The sequence below is a fragment of the Triturus cristatus genome, chromosome 1_2 (assembly GCF_964204655.1).
Source record: "Triturus cristatus chromosome 1_2, aTriCri1.1, whole genome shotgun sequence".
NCBI classification, from domain to species: domain Eukaryota; kingdom Metazoa; phylum Chordata; class Amphibia; order Caudata; family Salamandridae; genus Triturus; species Triturus cristatus.
Genome location: NC_140580.1, coordinates 345,662,816 through 345,682,112, shown reverse-complemented (window position 1 = coordinate 345,682,112; position 19,297 = coordinate 345,662,816). Strand labels below are relative to the sequence as shown.

At 43.3% G+C, this 19,297-nt stretch overlaps 1 protein-coding gene across 1 annotated transcript in view; it reads right to left on the bottom strand.

Moving 5' to 3' along the window:
• Positions 1-19,297, bottom strand: part of VWA5B1 (von Willebrand factor A domain containing 5B1) — a 575,143-nt gene that overhangs the window by 396,361 nt on the left and 159,485 nt on the right. Inside the window, exon 9 of the mRNA XM_085614890.1 lies at positions 51-253. Within this exon, the coding sequence (XP_085471016.1) occupies positions 51-253 (203 nt within the window). The remainder of the gene's footprint in view (positions 1-50; positions 254-19,297) is intronic.

Sequence of the window (19,297 nt, the reverse complement as noted above, 5' to 3'; positions counted from 1 at the left end):
GGCTCCCTTGATGGTTATCCCCCTGTGGGTAGTTCATGCAGTAATCTTACCTGGTAGAGAACGAGTGATGCCGGATGAGTTCAATAACTTTCCCTGTGTTGCTGACAGCTCCATCTGTCAGTAGGAACAGCAGCCGCGGGAATCCCCTGCGCACTGGCTGCCGGATGATCCAGTTCAAAGGGGACAGGATGTTTGTGCCTCCCATGTCTGCTCGGATCTTCTTGATGCTTTCACATGCAACTGCCAAACTCTCCTGGAGGGCATCAAATGTGTGTCATTATACCAGCACTATAGAGCCACCATATCACCAGAGTACACTGCTACTGTTTAGTGCAGGCTCTGCAGCACACTAAACACTGTAAATTAAAACATCTAAACAAACATCACATGAAGTGCTCTTTGAACAGACATAAAACCTCTTTTTTAGTTGTAATGCACATACCAGAATTTTTTTTCTTCTACTCTTGGCCTTGAGCTACTGCAACCTGAAGACTTAGGCTCAGATTTACTAGTTTTACACGCAAAGGAAAACAACATCTAAATGTGCTGCGTTTGGCAAAGAAGAAACTCCAGGGCTGTGCAATACCAACAAAGGCTGGCCTGCTGCTGGTGTCATCCTTTGGACAGATGTAAAGATAGTCTGCCTTGTGTGACACACAGCCTCACAACATGATGAAGAGGTAAGTGTGCGATGTCTATCATAGGATGTGGAAGGGTATTTGTGAGAATTGGGTTATTTGTTAAGTGGGATGAAAGCCTACTCAAGAAACAGCCACAATCCTTGACAGGGTGAACTACAATAATTGACTAAAATAACCTAACCCTCTGGTTGCTTGGTACAAAAACAGGCAGACTTAACTTATAGGCAATGTGCAAAGTATTTATGTATTTATACAGCACACAAATGAAAATCCCACACTAATGTAGAAAAATAAAGTACATTTAAATAAATTATTTGACACCAAAATTACAAAAATCCAATTAGTAGAACCGGAATAATGAATTAAAAACATTTTAGTAAAAAATAGAGTCTAAAAGATCAACGTGCCAATCGCGGAGATCAAGTTAAAAAAATATGGCTGACCATTTTAAAAAAGCCACAGTGGTCCCCCTTTTGAAAAAGCCGTGAGCCGATCCGTCGCTTCTCGCCAATTATCATCCCATATCCCTGTTACCTTTCCTGGCCAAAGTTTTGGAGAGTTATGAAGTTAAATGCCTCTCCAACTTCCTGGAGTTGTACAAACTTCTGGACTCCCATCAGGCCGGTTTTCGGCCCGCGCATTCTACCGAATCCGTGATCCTGTCAGCTATGGACAGTTTACGTGATTTCGCTGATAAAGGGTGTCCTCGAGCTCTGGTCTTGCTGGATCTGTCTGCGGCTTTCGACACGGTCGACCATAACATCCTGGTCGACCGTGTAAGGGGGGCTGGAGTATCAGGTACTGCGGCACGCTGGATTTTCTCTTTTTGGAGGACCGTTCTCAAGCAGTGCGTCTCGGTCAATTTTCTTCTGACTCTCACACTACCACTTGCGGGGTGCCTCAGGGCTCGGCCCTCTCTCCACACTTATTTAACATCTACATGTCCCCTTTGATTAAATCACTGAAAAAGAGAAAGGTACTGGTCCTCAATTATGCTGATGACCTGCAGCTCCTTCTCAGGGTGGATGGTTCTAATGATTCCGTCATGGAATTCCAGGATACTATGCTGTTAATCCAAACCTGGTTGGATCTGAACCATCTGAAACTCAATCCTGGGAAACAGAAATAGTCCTTACTGGTGACAGCCTTAAGCATTGGGGCCCCCAATATTGGCCTCCAGTACTCGGACCACCTCCCACCCCTCTAGCTCCGCCAAGACTCTGGGGGTACTTCTGGATAGTGGTCTATCCTTAAAAGCCCAGGTAGGAGCAGTGGTATCCAAATGTTTTTACCAACTGCGAAAAATCAGGAAAATTCATCGCTTTCTTACTCATGAAGCTATGGTTCAAGCTATGATCTCTACTGTATTATCTCACCTAGACTACTCCAACTCGGTCTACCTGGGAATGCCCCATTATCTGTTCAAACGACTCCAATTGGTCCAAAACCAGGCAGCCCGACTGATTTACCACCAACCTAAATGGCAACCTGCCTCTCCTTTGTTGAGGAAACTGCACTGGCTTCCGGTGTCACGACGTTGTGTTTTTAAAACCGGCTGTCTTATTTTTAAGGCTTTACACGGCACCAGCCCGGAATTTATTAACAACATCATACTCAGGTACTCCCCCACTCGCTACCTAAGATCCACACACCTTTCTTCTCTTACTAGTCCGAACTTCAAGAGGGCTCGTCTTGGAGGTCGCAGGTTTGCCACTCTTGCTCCCAAGCTGTGGAATTCCTTCCCTCTTGAGATTCGAACGTGCACTGACCTCCTCCCATTTAGGAAACTCCTGAAAACCTGGTTGTTTACTCAGGATTAGCTTCCGCTGCCTTGTCAAGCTGTCTGCTAGCGCCATGAAGCCAAATCGGCGTACGTGCACTTTATAAATCCCCACTAACATTAACATTAACATTAACATACAAGAAATGGATTGGGCCCGGTCAGCGCTTAACTTCAGATTTAGAAGAAACTATAAAGAGAAAGTTCTGAGAAGGTACATTTCAGGGGGAAAGGCTGCAGGCAATGTCTGAGCAGAGAGCATTATCATCAGAGAGCCGTTGGACGAAGTCGCGATGAAGATATCTACACTCAGACTTCGTCACTTTTTGGGAAGTTGCAAATCTCCAGCAGGACGAGTCAGGAGGCTGTAGCTTGCGAGAATTCCAGGAGGCCAGATACCACATTGGCGAAAGACCGATGAACAGAATTTGCTGCTGTGGAGAAGAACAAAGTTGGAGTTGTGGTAAAGTCAGGCTGAACGGCGATACATTTTGGGCAGATAGAAAAGCAGGGTGGCCCCGGTCTTCTCTTGGTTCTCAGAGCAGTTTTCTAACCAAAAATGTTCTAAGTCACACGTTTTGGATTTTGGCTATCTGGGCACTTTTAACACCTCCACCAAGCGTCCAAGTCTGGAGGGGGACCATTTGGAAGGTTAGAACTGGATCCAGGAGCGGGTTCAAGATGTTGGGAAACTGTTATGTCCCTGTTACACCGAACAGGAGGCCAGCAAACTAGCCTTTGGTGTCACACTGATAGTACTAGGTCCAGGTGAAAAAGCAGGTATCAGGCGGCAGGGCAGGCTTCTGAGAGGTCAAGGCAGGCTCCAGGCAGCAAAGCAGTCCATCCTGGTGCAACAAAGCAGTCTTGTGCAGTACACAGCAGGCCACAACAGCAGTCAGTCCTCTGAGAGTCCTCCCACAGGTCAAGAAAGTAAATTGAAGAGTGGATCCAGAGTCCTATTGTAATACCTGTTGCCTTTTTGAAGTGAGAGAAGTTTTTATAGGTTTCTGTTTGAAGTGCTTGGAATTTCCTGACTCCCCTGCCTTTCCTGACTCCAGGCATAACCTAAGAGAGAGTAATTAAACATGCTCTACTCAAAAACTTATTCTGAGTATTATTTCCTTTAGACCATTTTTGTTTTGTATGATATTACGTAACTTACCCAGGTTTATAAAGGGTCAATTGGGTATACCCCTGTTGTTTGTACTTTTGACTCCAAGCTGGCAGCAAGGACAATGCAGTGGTGACAACCCTTTGAATGAAATTTAAAATCCAAGTTTACCATTTAAGAGGATTTTAATTACAATTTCAAGGATACCAAACATGAAATGCTCATCTGTTCCTAATCAAAGGTTAGCACTTATTAAATGTAATAAGGCAAACAAATGTTATCCTATGGCACAGGTAAGCATCCCAGTAGTAAAAAATGAATTTAGGAGTTTTTTTTACTACCAGGACATGTAAAAGCTAAAAGTATATGTTCAACTTTTTAACTACAATGCACCCTGCCCTCCCAGTTGTTCAGGGCCTACCCTAGGGGTGACTTGTATGTATTAGGCCTGGCAAAAGTTGTATTTTTCCAGGTCGAAATTGCAGTTTAAAACTGCACAAACAGGCTGCAAAGGCAGGTCTGCAACATGTTTAAATGGGCTGCTTCAATGGGTAGCACAATCAGTGCTGCAGGCCCAAAAGTAGCATTTAATTTACAGGTACTGGGTGTCACGGTTCTGACCATATCCCTGCTGGTTAGTTATCTTACCTGGCTGGCTAGGGGGTGTAGCTGTTGTGTGGGCACTGTTGTTCTTGGTTTCCCGGTTGATGGGTAGTGTGGCATTGTGGATTTCTGTGGTGCTTGCCCCTTGTTTGTTTGTGCATTGGTGGACGTGACGCCTGCGGGGTGTGACTGCTTGAGACATTAATGGTGTATTCGGCGACTTACCAAGATCCTGTGAGACCTCGTCAAGTCATGGCTGCCATTTTGGGTGGGATGCGGTGTTGGTTACTTAAGTCGCACCCGCTGTCCCGACACCACTTTGCTTCAAAAAATCACAAAGGGAGCAATTGCTCTACATTGCCAGAAGAATTTGCCTTCTTCATTTGAATTCCAGAGAGCCCGTCTCCCCGCTGCTGGTAATCTGCCACATCCAATCACTGCAGATATAACAACATCGTTCATGAAGGTACCTCCAACTACAGAGAAAGACGTCACCCACATTGACGCTTAGATCAATAGGAGTGCTGGCAAGTACTTGTTCTGTTTGAAAGCCTGCCACAATTTGTTTAGTTTAAAAAGGTGCATGCAGTTTCTTGTACTGTACTGACCGCATGCAGCTAACATTGTTGTACAAAAAGAACATGCCTGACTTACCTGATTTAAAGCGCATGCAACTGACCTTGCTGTAACCAAAGCGCATGCTTGACTCGTTCGAATCAAAGCACATGCAAAGATATTGTTTTAAACAATGTGCATGCTAAGACACCACCCTAATTAAAGCTCCTACTGCATTCATTCAATAAGTTACGTATCAACGTTTTTCATATTTTATTTATGCAAAGCATATGATGTACACTTTCTGAAAGGAGCCTGGATCCTGTGAAATAGTAACTGGATCACGGCACAAAATTGAGGACTGGATGTGGTATACGTAAAGATTGATAGAGTGTGAGATTAACATTTAGCAAGGTTTTACACATTGTGTTTATGCAAAAGGGAAGAGATGCTGACAAAACCTCAATTGTGGAAAGTTAAGGTTAATAATCATATGATTCTTCCTCTATAGAAAGTGTGCCCTGATGTGTGTCCCATACTTACGTTGTGTGTCTCTATTATTGAATCAGTTAGCCATCAAAATAGGGTTAGTTCCTCATAGGCCGGGTGATCATAAGGGGTAGGACCATGTGGCTAGTACAGAATCTACTTTTCCTGGGTTGTTCATGGGATTCACTTTTCCTCATCACACCTTTTCTGTACCAGTGAATATACCAGGTGTGCCGGTATAGGAGACCGCAGTGATTCACAGGAAGTCATTTAGTGGCATCATACGGTGGGTTCTTAAATGGGTATCAGTATAGACTCTTCCCATGACTGATGCATGCCTTTTGTTTTCAAGGTTCGCAACACTGCACATAGAGGGATCCATTCCAATAATTGAGGACCTCCTCCCCTGAGCATCTTCCTTGTTCAATATACTCTTGCAAGTAAGAGGTTAGGGACTGTGAAGTTAGCCCATATTGTCTGCGTGTCCCATGGGCAGAATGTCAGACGTTTGCGGTAAGCCTTGACACTGGGTACATGTAGTACCACTTTACTAGGGACTTATATGTAAAATAAATATGGCACTTGGGAATAAACCATTTTTAGCTTTTTTGAGGAGTGAGCACATGCACTTTAGCAATGATTGGCAGTGGTAACATGTACAGGGTCCTATGGGCAGCAATAACATGGAGGAGGAGGCACACATTTTGAGGAAGATCACCCTTAGGCTGACAGGTCTAACACGTGCTCTTTTCTTACAAAGAAACTATGGCATTGTGAACCAGCCTGTGTTTTCTCCAGAATCTCCTACCAAACTTCTTGTCTCTAGAATCTTGGACTGGAATGTGATGAGTAGAATATGTGAGTGGGCCAGTTACTGGTGAGCTAGCACAGGCCGGGAAAGTGGATGGAGTTTCTTTAATTAAAATAAACTAGAATTCATCTTGAAATCTACTTCATCTCTGTTTTTATATAATTCAATGAGAAGATTCTACAGAAACCTTTGCGAGGATCCTCAAGGGACCTGAATGAACTCTACTATTCTCAGGAGAAAAGATTGCATTTGGGTTAGTAGTGATCACTGTGTCATCTGGTGGTGCTTGATCTGCTGCCATACCTTATACTAGTAAGAGCTGGTCACAAAACGACCCAGCACTAGTTGAATAATACTAATTTCCAACCTGGAGTTCTCATGTTGTGTCTATTTTTACTGAGTATAATCCCTGTGACAAAAGAGCTCACTCCACTTGAAATTGGTGAACTCTTACTTTGGGTACTGGGCATCATATTGCAATACTTATTAGGCTATACAGAGCTGACCTTACATTTCGATAAGTAGCACTGTATTTGTACTTTACATTTTTTTTAGGTCTCGCCTAGGCAGTGATTGCGCTGTCTCTTCGAGACATGGTGTATCTGGAATAGGGGCTTTAAGCACCGCCCATCTTTCTAATTGGCTCCTTTTACGATCCCTCATAAATGGCTGCTTTTCTTTGGGTAATATGCTCAGAAGTCCCTCCTTTTCTACTTTTGTAACCTCCCATGAGGATTGGCCTTCTTACATGTGCTGTTACTCGTCATGTTATTTATTACTTTACAAACACTCTTTCTTTATTGTTGCTTGTTCAGGCTCAGGAACTCGTTCATGCCCAAACTGGCTCATTCTCTTCGAGCTGCAGCTCTCTTGTTCTCCTCCTCCCTCCTGTGTGTTATTTATTTCCTGCTTGCTCTTTTATGTAGCTTATCTTCGGCTTCCATCCATCCCACCACCATCTCCCACCGTCTAGTATTTCAGACCACTTTTTTTATATTATGCGTAAGGGCTGCTTTCATATGAATTGTTCAATTAAATTATGTTCTGCTGATACGCATAATATAAAAAAAGACATCCTGAAACATACATTGTAGCCCCTCGGACTCCCCGTGCTGCATTACTCTGCAGCAGCTTCAGGAGGCCGGCGCTTTTAGTTTATGCCATAAAACTTACAAGGGTTCTGCGCTTCAGTTTTCAGCACAGCACCCGCATTAATCAAATGCAACAGTCTCCACCTGCCCTCCTATTTTCCATGTGGCTTTCCCACTCCCTCCATCTTCTGTTGCTCATGTTTCCTTGCCCTCTCACTTCCTCCTCCGACTGTCCATGTTGTGTCTCCTTGCCCCACCTGTTGCCAGGCCCCAATCCGCAATACTCCTCTTCTTATCTGTTCGTCTCTGCCGCTCCCTCTGCATCACACCCTTCTTCCTTCCTTTTGCTGTCTCTTTCCTCACTTTCTCCTGCTGCCCTTTCCCTCACACATTTATCATCCATCTAGCTATCTGCTCTCCCTTCCTTTGGGTCTCTCTCTTCCCCTCAAACTCCCACCTTTTTTGCACATGCACTTCCTCTTCCTTCCTGTCTACCCACCTCTCTCGCCATCTTAAGAGTTAGGTAACTTCTCTCCTCAATCTCTCTCTTCATCTTACATTCTCCTAGTTTCTCCCTCCTCCTCCCCCTCCCTTTCTGTGTCTCATTCTCTCCCTGCCCACTCTCCATGCTCTTATCTCATTTTACCACCCTCTGCCCCCTTCACTACCAGTACTCTCTCTTGTGTCACTCTCTTTTCATTTCCAGTGATACCCAGCTCTCCCACATCACCCACCCCCACAGAGGAGACATTTACTGGGAAGGTTTGGAGATAGAGGGGGGAGGCACCCCCTTCTCTAGAGAGGAGGCAAGGAGCTCAGAGACACAATCCACTTCCAATTGTGTTGTGCTCATGTTTTACAGCACATGTGATGCTTTGCTAGGTTTTGCAGTGTGGTTCTGGACAACATTACGCTGGTGCTGTTCTGTAATGCTGTGCTACTATTTGCTATATTGCTATGATGGAAAATGCCGTATAACTGGATGCCATCTTGTACTGTTCAGATCTGCTTTGCTATGCTTCGATTTTTACTATATATTATTATACGTTACATTGAGGAATAGGGGGCAAAGGAGGTAGGAGTCATGTAGGATGGGTTTCACCAGTGCTGGATTTGGAAAATATTTACTCTGGGAATCCATAAATTGGGGGTCAAGGTGTTGCAAAAAGGGGAAGGAGTCGCAAGAGAGTCATGAAAAGCCGTCTGAGAGATAACTTACACATCTTTTTTGTAAAACTCCACCACAAAGAAATTGGCAATAAGTGGAAACGTGCCAATAAACCTGCTCTGATTTAATTGGTTGCAAAGGCCACTTGTGCAGTGCTGTCAATCTCCTGTGCTGTCATCTCTTTCGTTAATGCTTTGCTCTCACTCAATCATGCAGTGCTAAATGGGTGTTTCTCTCCCATAGTGTTGTGTTTTTTTCATACAGTGCTTTCCTTTCCTCCCCCTCACTGGACTTGAAACAGAGTTAAAATAAAGTTGTGCTGTAACTTGTAAACTTCGCTCACTATAGGATGGACCCTCCCCCAGGAAGAGCTGGGCATTTCACTTCCACTCCTCCTCTCTCTTTAATCTTGCCCCCTCTCCTCTTGTATCTCTCCACCCTCTTTCTTCACCCAGGCTATCTCTCACTCACATAAATACCCCCACAAAAAAACCAATCTATACCACATAGCAAAAATCCACATAAGCACACACCACACCATGCTACATAATTCCAATCAGCATAATTTTACTCATTGTCATGTAGTTCCAGGCAAATCAACTCAACACGTTTTCATTCCACACGACATATTTCAACAAAAAAACACATAATACAAATCAACAACACAATTACATAGCACACCTCATACATGCAATCCACACCACATAATTCCACATTACACCACAAATTTCAGCAGCACACAAAATAATTAAACTCCACTACACAACAATCCACAACACAAAATACCATACCACATAATTGCTCTTCAAAACACATAATCCCCCTTCACATTTTTCTAATACACTAAATACCACATAATTACTATCCACATAATTCCACTGCATACCACATACATCCACTTAACAACACATAACTAAAAAATATTTACATTTACCACGCCAATAGCTCTAATTCTCGTTTTCTAAATAATCACTCCACTGCAGCCCCCCAAAAAAACATTATTATTTACAACGCCAATAGCTCTAACTTTCACAAAAGCAAGAACGAATGCATTGTAAATGCTTGTTACTTCTAAGCAGCCTACATGCATTGCAAATAGCAGCAAGTGATGTGGTCATTGCCAGTTCAGAATCTACAGTGTCACTCTGCCTCCTGTATTTGTACTTGTATCAGGCCAATAGGGTGGTCCAATGCCATCACTGGTTATACGATGAGGATTCATGGCTGATGGTTTGACCCGGTTACTGATAGACCTCAAGATACAAGTGATTGATAATACTGTAAAGATATTTGAGAAACAATATGAGGATAAAGCTAGCCTCATGGTAGAATGCAATACAATTGACACTAGGTGCCAACAGTGACAACATTGTTGGAAAAAAGAAATCAGCAAGGTTCTGAGAGTTTCATGGCTTCGGGAAGCATGCTGCTAAAACCCTTAATTGAAATTAATAATTACCTCTGCCAAGACTGTGAAACGATTCTTGATGACAGAGTTGAATAGGTATCAGGGACATGCGGGTGCTTATGTGAATCATGTTTGTGTGCGCCCATTAACACTGGCAGAAAAGTGACTTTCAATAAAAGTGGAACTGACTGTGGTGCCAAGGGGCAATGGTACGATTGGCAGTGGCGTAACGAAACCTGAGGGGCCCCCCTGCAAAGTGCATGGAGGGGGAGGTGGTGTGTTCTGACCACACTCAGGAACTCTCAGGCCAGGGTACTGTGCTGAGGGGGCCCCCTGGAGCTCGGGCCCCCGTACCGCTTGGGCTGTGGGGGCCTTTGTTGCGTCCTAACGATTGGTGGAGTTTCACACAAGAGTCTGAAGACCATCAGGTAGGAGGTAAGTGCTTTATTACATGTTAGAGCCATAGGTCACAGCAATAGCAGTTAGGTCCTGTTAGAGGACCATTCTCCCTCTAATTGTCCCTATGATTAGCTTCCACTCCACACCACATGCCAACACTCCATTACGTCATTCACTCTCTGTATGCCCAGCACCAGCTCAGACAAACAGGCAATTGAGACCCACAGAATTATACACCTTCCTTTCTTGCAAAAACAAAGCAAAGAACAGCCATTGTCTTGCATATAAAATACAGGGACAGACATTCACAATCACTTATATAAAGTCCAGGGACAATCATGTTTCCTGTTTGGAAGCCTTTCTTTTTGCTTTCTGCAAATGCTGAGACAAGTCATAAAATTGATGGTTCAAAGAATTACACAGGCTTCTTCTTGAAACACTGTATTTTCCACGCAATTGCTCTACCTTTTTAAGGTATGTCAGGTCTAGTATTTCAGAGCCTAATTGTTACTACATAAGTAGAAATCCGTGTGACTGTCTGCATTTATTAACTCACCTCACATTACCGGTCCCGTCTTCCCACTTTGTTCACGATGTTGCTTTCTCACCTGGGATGCTCATTTCCCTGGCGTGACAAACCTTTCCTCTCTTTCTTTCCTGCCTGCTGTCTTTTATTCTATATTGTGAGTCTTGGTTACAGTGTTTCAATGTCTGATCACGGCGGTCTAAGGAGCTCAGCAGTTAATCGGCCCTGCTGTAACTACCTGTTCTGGAAGCTTCTGCAGTTCAGACTTCAATGAGATAAAAAACGTTTTTTTAGCTCAGCTGCCAGACGCACATTTCCCTCATCCACTGAGATGTTCCAAGGGTCTTGACAGCCAAGGGAAACTCCTCAGAAGCAATTCATCTCTTCTTTTTCCGTCTCAAGTACACTTGGATGTCAGAGACATATTAGAAGATGTGTTCGCATCTTAAGCCTAGTCTCAGAGACAAAGTCAAAAGAGTTTTGGCCTGCCCAAACATTTGGTGGCATGCTTTTATTAACCGCGAACTCAAACAGCCACTGCTCCTGGGTACAACAAGCACTGCCAAAGTCAATAAGTCCTACTTTTGCATCATGCATACACACAGATAGAATATTTGGACATGACAAAAAAATGACCTAAATAATAACTTATTTTATATTTAGTGTGTCACACTACACTTGTGCCATTTATAGTGCTGTAAAATTACGGGATTTACTATTACCCGATTTAATGGTATTAAATGCGCTGGCTGACTTCGGGATGGAATGTTGAGTTAATGTTACCAGGATGTAAACTACTGTTCTGCAGATCACTGAAAATGTCAATTCAGATAATTTAACCCACAGATCCATCCCCTTGGCATAAGACTTATACTTGGAGACAGTGCAGCATTCCTGCAGACATCCATGCACACACACACACACACACACACACACTCCATTGCACTTAATCAACCCACACTCCCAGATCCATGCAGACCTACATGCAACTGTGAACATAAACACCTCAAACGACGCAGTGACTCATGTACGAATCGTGTTATTGTGTTTGCTTGTATAGCACTTCATTATGATGTAATGATTGCTTTAAATACCAGATATTACAGTAGAGTAGACAGGATGGAAAAATAGAGGGAATAACGAAGGACCCTCGTGAAAGGAACCATCTTCCCCAAAACCCAGTGGTAATTAGGGGTGGGCGGAATTTGCGAAATTCACTTTCGCAAATTATCGCGTAAATGTAAAAAATCTCCGCAAACACGTGGAAATATCGCGAAGATGCGGAAGTTTTTTTCCCGCCCGTTCACGGTATTTTCTGCGTGGTCGCGGCTCGCCAACTTACCCATGCAGCTGCTCGCATGTGCGGCCATCTTGTTTTCACTTGTCTCGCGGTGCATGATCGCGAGAAAAAAGACGTGATCGCGCGACGAATGACGTTACTGCGGGCGCGAACTGTCGCGAGACAGCGCAAATGGCTACCAACAATCCAACATCTCGTGGAGAACACGACCGGATTGGGAAAACTTGTCAGCGAACGCGGCGATTCAGGTAAGGCGATCGCGCGCACGCAAGAATGTATTATTTTACAGCGCGAGCAAGCAAAAAATTTCCGGTAAAATGCGGATTGCGGAAATTTTGACATTTTCGCGCTCTCCGCGGAACGCAAAAATGTCAAATTATCGCAATTTCGGTGAGCGGAACGGAATTTTAGCCCAGGCCTAGTGGTAAAGGGCAACCTTATGAGAATGGTCTAAGAAGGAATCCGGAGAACAACAGGCTACATGAGTGGAAATTATGCGGTAGGAGTTATGAATGAAGGAGAGGGGCAAACATTATGAGAAGTAAAAGCATGATGTAGAGTTAGTAAACATGGAAGACTGTTAGAGACGTGACACAGAAAACCAGTTACCAATATCCACAAAAACACGAGCACAGGGTGACACAAACAGACAGCAAACACAAATGCCCACAAGAAACGCTACAGAGCACAGGCATCGACAGCCAACAGACAAGTGGGCACCTGAGTGGAGAGAGGGCATAAATAGTGGTGAACTAGATTGAATGTTGGCAACATATGGGTGTTAAACTTCAGGGGATCTGGGTTTTGTGATGTGGAATTACATAAATTAACTGCAACTAATCACTCGAAATATAAAGAATTGTAAGCTAACAGGGAACAAAGGGGGCTTTCTTCACCGACTGGTTCTGAGTGACATAAAAAGAGGGAAACTCGGACTGTCTATGCTGCCACTCAGAACCCTGAGGTGGAACAAATCCCTGGTATTCACTTTCAGAGCAGCCTGCAATTCCTCGACGACCTAACAACTTTTGTTTCCCTCTATTGCTTTGCCATTGCAGTGAATAAACAGATTTAGAACCTGGTACTGACAATACTGGCTCTCAGTGAGAGAAATACATAACAGCAAGGTAGCTTTCATTCAGACATCCAGGATCTGAAATGTACGAGAATTGTAGAACCTACAATATTTTTTTGACCGACACCATAAGCTATGTTAGCTTGCTATATATGGTGCAATATGTAAGACAAAACCTAGTAGGATTTTCATACATTAATGAGAACAAGATCTGGTGGAAAGGGCAAGAACCCTATAAAAACAAGCATTTGTAATTCAATCGGTCTCACCTTTGGGACCTTATACATTTTTAGCTATGCACCATATTATCTTGGGTGCTAGAACATTTACTGTTGTTTACTGTGTACGTTTTTGTTGTTGCAGTTTTATATAGCACAAAACTAAATTTAAAGGTACTGGAGCGCTGAACAGGAGCACCAGTTACATTACACAAGGAAACATAGGCATATCCTATAACTGCTTTGAGAAGAACTTATTTCAAGTGTTATTTTTGTATAACTGGTAGGCTGAACTTACATATCTGGAAGTAAGTGACACACTTGTCTTGTTGTTTGAATGTTTGAGTTTATGCTGGCATGGATATTGTACCTTATGGGAGAGATGCTGTTTTTGCATGTTCCTCCTGCGCCGGCAATGCACACGTTTTGGCTACTGTGTGTCCACCGCCATCTAAGGGCAGTAATGGGGGGTGGGGAGACTGTGAATGAAGTTTCAGAAAAGAAAGCAAAAAAAGCATTAGCTGACGTGTTGGCTTTGCCAATGATTTTTGCAGGTCCTTAAGAGCATCAGCAAAAAATGTATATATATATTAAAATTATATATATTGGCACCAGCACAATAATACACTTATTTATTTTTAATTTCCATTTCAAGATGATTGACACCCTTTCATAGAGAAAAATTATATATATGTATAAAAGTGCCCTAAAGCGCATTTATAGGAAGGAGAAATTTGGGAGCAAATTGCAACTGACAGACCCTCATAATAAGTTATTAAAAAATTGGCGGAAAAAAAAACTGGAGGTGCAATAGAGGTAGACGGGGTGGTAAATGAGGAAGTCAACTGCGAAAGCAAAACTATCAGATAAGAAGAGAGCAAACGAGATTGACTGGAAATGATAAGCAATGAGTTGACCCAAAGCCACTGTTGCCATAACTATAACTATTGATACTAAACCAAATAAGTGTTTGTAGGAGAGACCTAAAATACAGTAGGACTGAGGGAAAAATAATTAATAAGGAGCAGCATTCTGTGGGCATAATAACTAAATTCCAGCACTGTAGGGCTCTGATCATTAAGAAGCAGCACTGTGGAGCAGTGATGTTTAAAGCAAATGTAACTGGAGTGGAGAGATGTAGGGTATAATTGAGAAGGACGAACACTGGGTATCCATAATAAATACGCAGCAGTACTGTGCAGCTCATGATGAAACAGAAGTATTATTTTGTTAAAATTGCTTAATAAAAGCAATTTTTATGGGGTCTCCTAAACTAGTCCCCAAATCTGGGCATGTTTTAAATTGGTAACTTTTTAAAACTGCACATCAGACAAAAAAGTAATGAGACTTGATTCAGTGCAAGGCTGATGCTGCTCAATTGAAAGAAAATCGAATACACCCATAGACGTTAACTGGTGATTATCAAAGATGATGTATTAAACATGCAGGGCCTGAAAAAAACACAGGACTGCCTAGAAGTCACTCTGGGAATATGGGACCAACTGACAACTAGGTAAATAAAAAGCTGTTATTGTGCACAATACAAATCTTCGCAAGTATCTAGCAAGTAAACCAGGATGCCTTCTCCCTCAACATTCTAAAAACTCTAGCCAGAAGTTAACAAGCACAGTTCTTTCCAAATGCACCCGGTAGCATGCTGTATTGATTTTTTTTTTGCAAGCTCATGCTATGTTCTGCCATGGTATATTGCTGCGCTGGCTGCATTACATTCCCCAAAGATTATTTAATTCAAAGCAAAAGTAAACAGTGCCGACCTGTTACGGCCATCCGCTCCGACACCACTGACGCACGTACGGTAGTAACTCAACCAGTGCTTTAAATGGGCCGATACTCACCGGTACTGAGTACCGGCACTTCTTAAATTTACCGAGCCGAGTACCGGCACTTCTCCACTGTCAAGCAGAGTACCGGTACTCAGGGTCGTATTAATTAGGTGGGCACTGAACTGGTGCCCGAGGGCCAGCTGCGGGCCGTTTGTTTAACAGCATGTTGGACGTTGCCGTATGTATTATTCGGCTGTGGCAAGCAGCCCGATGGGGCTTGAACGGCCTATTGGAGGCCTGCGCAGGGGCAAGAGGGTCTTTGCTCCCTTCCTACTCAGATAGAGCCTCTCCTTGTCCTCATCACCCCCCTGCCAGGCATCGATGCTGGGTCAGTGGAGGCACGCAGGTGCAAAGGTCCATTTTCATCCCTTGGCCTCTCACTGGAGTCTGACTGTCATTCGCACCTGCCAGCTGGGACATTAAGTCCATGATGGGCGGGGATGAGGTGGTGAAGATGGCTTAAGCAGCCTCCTGGGGCCCAGGTGAGGTGGGGGAGGTCCCATTGGAGGCCAGTAATGGTCTTCCACTGCCCTCTACCCTGCTGGACTCTGCATGTGCTCGGGACCCTGCAGTGCTCACTGTCTGCCACTGCAGGGTCTGCTGCCGTGGGGCCTTCTGTCGAGGTGAGAGGAGGGAAGTGAATGAAGGTGCAGAGTGAGGGGGAGGAGCAGAGAGTTTAAAGTAGGCAAAGGTAGAGAGGCAGAAGGAGTAAGCGCAGACAGAGATGTGGAAGACATCCAGACGGTTATGGAAAGAGGTAGAGAGGCGCGAAGATGGCAGATTAGACATAGAAAGAGTGATGAGAGAGAGAGTGATAGGATACAATTGGGGTAATGAGAATGGGACAGAATTAGCTACAAACCAGAGAGAGGTGAGTGCGGGCGGGATCTCGAGCTTAGAGATGTGAAAACAGAAAGTGTGTGTTTGAGAGGAACAGAATCAGGAGGTATTTTAAAAGAAATGTGTGGAATGCTTGTTTGTGTGTGTGCACTCTTGTATATATATGGATTGCACCAGATGCAAGCAAGTAGGAACATTAGAAATATTATGATATTAAGAAGCTGAAAATATTACAAAACAAGAAAACGTGAACATTTGGTAGTTCACCTTCATTTTGTATAACGAGTTAACACATTTTGTTTGGATTGATACATTTCTCACGTGATTTGTTCTGTCCTGCAACAGGTGTAAGTGCCAGTCTCTCTCATCCTAGAGCACATTGGATTATTAGCCTGAAAGTGATGATAGTATGGTTGATGTCTTGGCTCATTCAGGGTTTTAGTTGTTAATATGCACAATGGAAAGTTTGAGACCACTATCCAGGACAATGCAAGGACAACATAAATACTCAATAGAAGTGTTTTTGTATCATGTCTAACTCCGCCTCTAACCCTGCCCACTAGCCACGCCCCTAGCTCAATTTAATGAGTACCTGCACTTATTTTTCCCCATTTAAATCACTGAACTCAACCCCTCCTGCATCTGGCTTCAACCACTGGGTGCTACTTTAACAGTACTGTTGACAGCATCCCAGTTTATAAATTGAAAGTGCAGCAGCTGTACCTCATCATAGAGCTGAAAGGTAAAGCCACCTCCCTCCTGGTAGCATGGGCTCCTGTCATGCCCCTTAAAAATGCTCCATGGTGGTGGCCTCCTGCTGCAGTGACGACCTGCAGTAACTGCTTCGGTACACTCAGAATGCAGCGCAGCCAATGCTCCTTTGAGGCACTTCTGGGATTTTATTTGGTTTTAAGGCCTGAAAGCCGGGATAGTATAATGAACTTGTTTTATGACTACCAATGCTACTTAGCCCCATTGGCTAGGCTGATGACACATGTGGCATTACACTGTTTGAATAACTTGGCGTCAAAGCGCTTTTTCCTTGAGTAACACTCTGCTCTGGAACCCATAATAGAATTAGTGGTGAATTAGTATAGTGAAATATGACATTAATTTGAGCCGTGGATATGTTGGTCTGTTATTTGGATAGGTAAGGATAGTGGAGGGATCGAAGATGATCACATGCTCAAGATTTGAAGGTGTATTGGTGAGCTAGAATTTCAGGTGATGACTTGCAGCCTACCTATCTCTAGGGTAGGGAATAAACCTCTGAGTAATAATGCTGTAGCTGGTAAGCAGTTTTTACGGCTGTGAATTCAAAACAATCATGACATCAATTCACTTGTGTATAATAAAGATCTGTGCTTGTAATTGCCAATAAAATATTGATTAAGGGATGTTTAAGCAGACTTGAGGGGAGACATAGACCTGGCCCTTTCCTCGGGGAAGGGAGGCCTATCTGGGATTTTTATTAGGGGAACCAAGACCTCTGTTCTTGCCCTTTCCATCACAGACCCCACCATTCACCAACTACAAATTACACCAATTAACCCACTACAGAAAACAGGCATAAACACACCTCACACCTGTTCACCTATAGGAGGTGCAGATCCATGTTATAAACACCTACAGTTTGTTACTTTGTCCTTGCAACTACAATCTCCTGGCCAACAGGTTTTAACAGGCAGCTGAGAACAGCCAATCCATGCCGCTGTCCCAGCATTCTAATGTTGGATGTCCTAAGAAAAGGTTGGATTACAAGAGATTACACCAGTCGAGATGCTGTCTTTAGACCACAACTCAGTTTCCTCATCCTCTTCCCTCCAAATAACACCATCACTTGCAACTCAAAAGTTCGAAGGGTAACTTAGGGCCCCTGAAAAAAACCAATAAATTACTTAGTGCTCACCATAGATACATTCCAGCACACTTCAACACACTTTCAGCACATTTCTACACTGTGCTGCCAAAAACGAATCTCCTCCTGTCCAAGAGATCAGAAAATCATGCTGGCTGGTTAATATTTAGAATGAGGCGGCACAAGAATATTGCAACAGCTTTGAAATACATGGAAAGACTCCTAGAAAGAGAGATAGTGCAGTACATGACCATGTGCCTAGCGTACAAGATACTGTAGGCCTACATTCTTGCAAATCTCTCCTGGGTTCACCGGCTATGCCAGCCACCTAGGATATGAGGTCGGTCACATTTAAATCTGTGTGCCCTCTGACCAGCAAGAGGCAGACAATTTAGAGACAGTTCCATACAGCGTTAAGAATCCACAATCTTGAAGACTCTCCATCACCTCAGACTCGAAAGTGACCTAGAAAAGTGCCAGAAACAACTGAAAACACTTCTCCCATGTTTGATTTTGAGTAGGAGTAGCACTGGTTCATTTGGGGATTTTTCTCCTCCGATTTAGCTTGTGTATGCAGCATTGACGGTTCTCATTCTATATTCTTTCCAGCCTTCCCTCTTACCCAGCTGGGGTAATATGTGAAGGACCATTCTTGAATCTCCCTTTCCAACAAGTCCCAGGTACTGATGCATACATGGCCTCAGTGTACCAATACAAGCATTGAAGCAGGCAAGTATATCAATTCCATAAATATCTTATTCTTCATATCTACATATATGCCTATTAGCCCTTGTTGCAGAAATAGTAGAGTAAGTGGGCAGACAGCTCTGCTTTTTTTTTCTTTTCTCCCCTCTCCCCTCCCTCTTTAGGAGAGAGAAGAAAAAAAACCAACAAAAAAACCCATTTGTTTACATATTATACTTTGGACATTTCAGAATAGTACGCCCCATATCTTGTTTAGTTTACAGAGTGCCTTCGTCCCTCTCATTTTTGCCAATGCTGATTCCATATCGTATGTTTCTTTAACTAATCCCCACCATTCTATGACCGATGGGGGTGTGGGTAAGATCCACGCACGAGCAATTGTTAATCTTGCACTAACCAATAATATTGAAATTAAATCCGCATAGCTGCTTGTAATACTCTGGGCTCCAACTAATACCTCTATTGCTGAGACCGTCACTACACTCCCTAATTTTTGAGAAATCAAGTCAGTTATCTTTGACCAGAAGCTCTCTAATAAAGGACATAAGAAAAACATATGTTTTAGATCAGCTGCCTGTAGCTTGCATTTTGGGCATTTTGTGCGCTCGCTAGAATAACCATGGGAAGACCACTTTGATATCCTTTCTGGTGTATAATACAGTTGGCAGATTGTTCTAAATTGTTGTATCCTAAGGTTAGAAGAATATACAGAGTTGTTAAGCCTAGAGAAGGCACGTGATATAGTATTAGCTGTCACTAATACCCCTGCGCTATGTCCCAGGTGCTCAGCTAATCTATGACAGTCATCTGGCTTAAATGTGCATAAGATTTTATAGCCAGTGCTGATTATTGATTTTAAGTTGTCCTTATACATA